At 34.7% G+C, this 3,555-nt stretch overlaps 1 protein-coding gene across 1 annotated transcript; it reads left to right on the forward strand.

The window, feature by feature from the left end:
• The first annotated feature begins 2,455 nt into the window (after window positions 1-2,455).
• Window positions 2,456-2,875, forward strand: LOC142165982 (uncharacterized). Its single transcript, XM_075224380.1, has one exon. The coding sequence runs from the start codon at window positions 2,456-2,458 to the stop codon at window positions 2,873-2,875; it is 420 nt and encodes a 139-aa protein (XP_075080481.1).
• Window positions 2,876-3,555: the final 680 nt, after the last annotated feature.

Below are 3,555 nucleotides of genomic sequence, written 5' to 3' on the forward strand. Positions count from 1 at the left end.
GTTGACCTTTTGAGATTTGATTAAAGATTGAAGCTATATTGTTTGGAGTCGACTTATATAGCTTTTATTGATTCCTTTAAGTACTATTTGATTAGATCCAAGTCGTTTGGAGGTGGATTTGAAAGGAAAGGCAATTTAGGAAGGTTAAAGGTACTCCCGAGTGAAGGTAAGTCTATTGTCTATCATTGTAAGACGAAATTTCTCCTATAGTTGATCTATTTGCTACTTATTGCTTGATTTGGGAGCCACGAATATGCGAGGTTAAAAGCATGTATGCATTAGATAGAATATGATCATGACTGGCAGAATTAGGTTGACAGTATGCCTTATTTCAATAGTGTGAATTATTTATCCATGTTTTCTTGATGTTATGACTAAGTAGTGTATCTTAAATATGATTAAAAACAATGCTTAGTGTTACGAATTATTTATTTGGACATGAAGGCATTATTTTACTCATGTTAGACATCATGATTAGACTTATGAATATTGAATAAGTATATTGAACTTTCATGAATACTTGAATTGCATGGTTATCCATAACCATCTCTTATCCATCTAAGAATTCATCCATATTTTTATTTATATGTCCTGGTGCACCTTAATTGCATTATCTCATAAGCATATGCATGAATTTGGAGAGTTGGATATCGAGGAAAGTTGAATTTTTTGGCACTACGGACGTTTTGAGCCGATTTTGATTATTAATTCTTGATTGTAATATAATTTATGCTTGGACATGAATCCGTCCCTCCGGAGTTAGGATATTACCCATATTATTTGGGCCCTATGAGCGCAAGCATAGAAATTAGTGCTTGGTTTGGACATGCGGAGTGTGTCAAGCACATGGATTTGTGCTTTGAGGTTTTGAGAGTAGGTTCTGAGCGAGCATATGCATCTTAGACTCATGTAGTAGCTTTTATATGACTGTTGATTAATAGACATCATGCTTTATACAAGAATTGAAGTATTTGACTTCATTTTTTATCTTTTTATCACAAAAGCATATTTAACTTCCTTATTTAGTATATCGTTATCTTTTGTATTTATTTGGAGATGCCATGTCTTATTTCATATTCTATTTATGTTTTCTCTTGTTTATTGGATTGTTAGTAAGTATTAATCAACCCCTCACCACTACTTTCTAGAGGCTAATTTTGATACTTATTGAGTACCGTATATTTTGCACTCATACTATATTTTGCACATTTATTTGCTGATTTTAAGGCAAGTACTAGTGTTATCCATCCAACTGTGTGGGAGCTTACTTGGAGAGTTTGTAGTGAACTGCCTTATTTGATCCAACCTGCAGCATATGAAGTCCCCTTTCCCTATATATCTACCTTGTCTATTTATTTTCTTTCAAACAGATGTTGTTGTCTAGTTGAGACAGTTTACTCTTGTTTCTTGTGGTGATGCAATATCGAGTTTTGGGAGTTTGGGAGATAATTGATGTTGTTGAGAATTGGGTTTTGATGATTAACAATTGTGTTTAGTGAATGTGTGATAAGAACCAGGTCTTCCATGTAGCTATTGAAAGTTTTTACAATTGTGTGCAGTGAACGTGTTCTAATAACTAGGTCCTCATGGTAGTTTCTGACGGTTCTTACAAGGAAGTAACCTTTTCACAAAGTTATTGTAGACCGATAATGCTATAAAGGACTCTTGATACGATAAGGACTGTTGACCAAGAATATATGCCTGCTTAGTTGACAGACAAGAGTCAAAAGATTCATGGAGTCCTTAAAACTTTAGGATTGCTATCGAATGAAAGGTTGACCGTGTGTAGGACTCCCAAAGATCTCGGAGTACTAGGAAGTTAAATACTTTCCCTATGGATTGTGAACACTATCCTTTTGCATATCAACTAAACAAAAAGATATAACATTTCAAGTTCGACACTCTAGTTGATCATTAGTATGTTTTGAAAGTTAGTGCTCTTCTTGCGTCTGTTAGTTCATGTGTTTTAGGAGATTGAGTTTAACAAAAATTTCATTCAAAACATGTTAGTTATAGTATTTGCTTCAGTATGCAAGATAGAGTAACTTGTAACTCATTCAAGAAGTAGACGTAGGAGAAATGTGTGGGTAGTGGTTCACAAATCTTATAGTCAGTATATTTGGCTCATTTGTTCTAGTGAAGTTGAAGTTAAAATCCTACATGGTAGGTCGTGGTTTTTGCACCTTTGAGCCGGGTGATTTTTCACATAATAATTGCTGTCTTATTTTAATATTTATTTTATTTACGCATAAGCAGTAAGGCAAAGAACCAGATTCTTTAGTAATTTAGGAAGGCACTTAAATTAACATTTGGTATCAGAGTAGGTTCTCTCAAATATGGTTAACACCTAGAGATATCTTGATAGAAAATGAGTGCTCCACTTGGAATTAACGAAGGATAGTCAACTACCCGGACTCTGTTCAATAGAAAATACTACAGTTGGTGGAAGGCAAGAATGGAGGATTTCCTAATGGTTAAAGACTATGAACTATGGAAAATAGTGAATCAAGGACCACTAACTTCCACCAAACAAGATGGGCAAAATGAAACTGTTCCCAAAGACCCATCTAAATTTGTAGCAGCAGTCTTCGGGATAATGGAAAAGAATGCAAAGTCCAAGAAGATTCTAATCTCTGGACTTGGTCCCGATAAGAATAATAGGATATCTACATGCTCCAACACAAAGGATATATGTCATGCACTTCAAACTACTCATGAAAGAACAAATCAAATGAAGAGATCAAGAATTGAGTTGCTTATGAGAAACTATGAGCTCTTCTCTATGAAGGAATCTGAACATATTCAGGAAATGATGACTAGGTTCACTATAATAACAAATGAACCAAAGTCATTGGATAATGGCCATGCAAGATGAGCTGAACCAATTTGAGAGGAGCAAGGTCTGGCATCTGGTGCAAATACCCAAAAATAGAACTGTGATAGGTACCAAATGGATATTTAGGAAAAAGCTAGATGAGCAAGGAAATATCACAAGGAACAAGGCTAGATTGTTAGTTCAGGGGTACAATTAGAAAGAAGGAATTGACTATGATGAAACATTTCCTCATGTATCCTGAATGGAAGCTATAAGAATGTTAATCGCTTTTGCTACACATATAGAATTCACTCTATATCATATGGATGTGAAGAGTGCATTCCTGAGTGGTTACTTAAAAGAGGAAGTGTTTGTTAAACAGGCCCCTGGTTTTGAAAGTAAAGAGTTCCCTTATCATGTTTTCAAATTATAGAAGGCATTATATGGATTGAAGCAGGCTTTGAGAGCTTGGTAAGAGAGGATCACAAAACTCCTCTTAGCCACTAACTTTCTAAGGGGTAAGGTGGACAACACATTGTTTCTAAAGAACAAAGGGAAGAATCTTTTGATTGTGCATGTGTATGTGGATGATTTTATCTTTGGGGATACTAATGAAACAATATGCAACAAATTTGCTGAAATTGATTGGTAGTGAATTTGAAATGAGTATGATGGGTGAATTAAATTTCTTTCTTAGGATGTAGATCAAACAAATATCTACTAGAACCATGATTTATCAA

Source organism: Nicotiana tabacum, chromosome 11 (genome assembly GCF_000715075.1).
Source record: "Nicotiana tabacum cultivar K326 chromosome 11, ASM71507v2, whole genome shotgun sequence".
In the NCBI taxonomy this organism is placed as follows: domain Eukaryota; kingdom Viridiplantae; phylum Streptophyta; class Magnoliopsida; order Solanales; family Solanaceae; genus Nicotiana; species Nicotiana tabacum.

What these genes read in the sequence shown, in the direction of transcription:
- LOC142165982 (XM_075224380.1), top strand. Translation starts at nt 2,456, where the DNA reads ATGGAGGATTTCCTAATGGTTAAAGACTATGAACTATGGAAAATAGTG.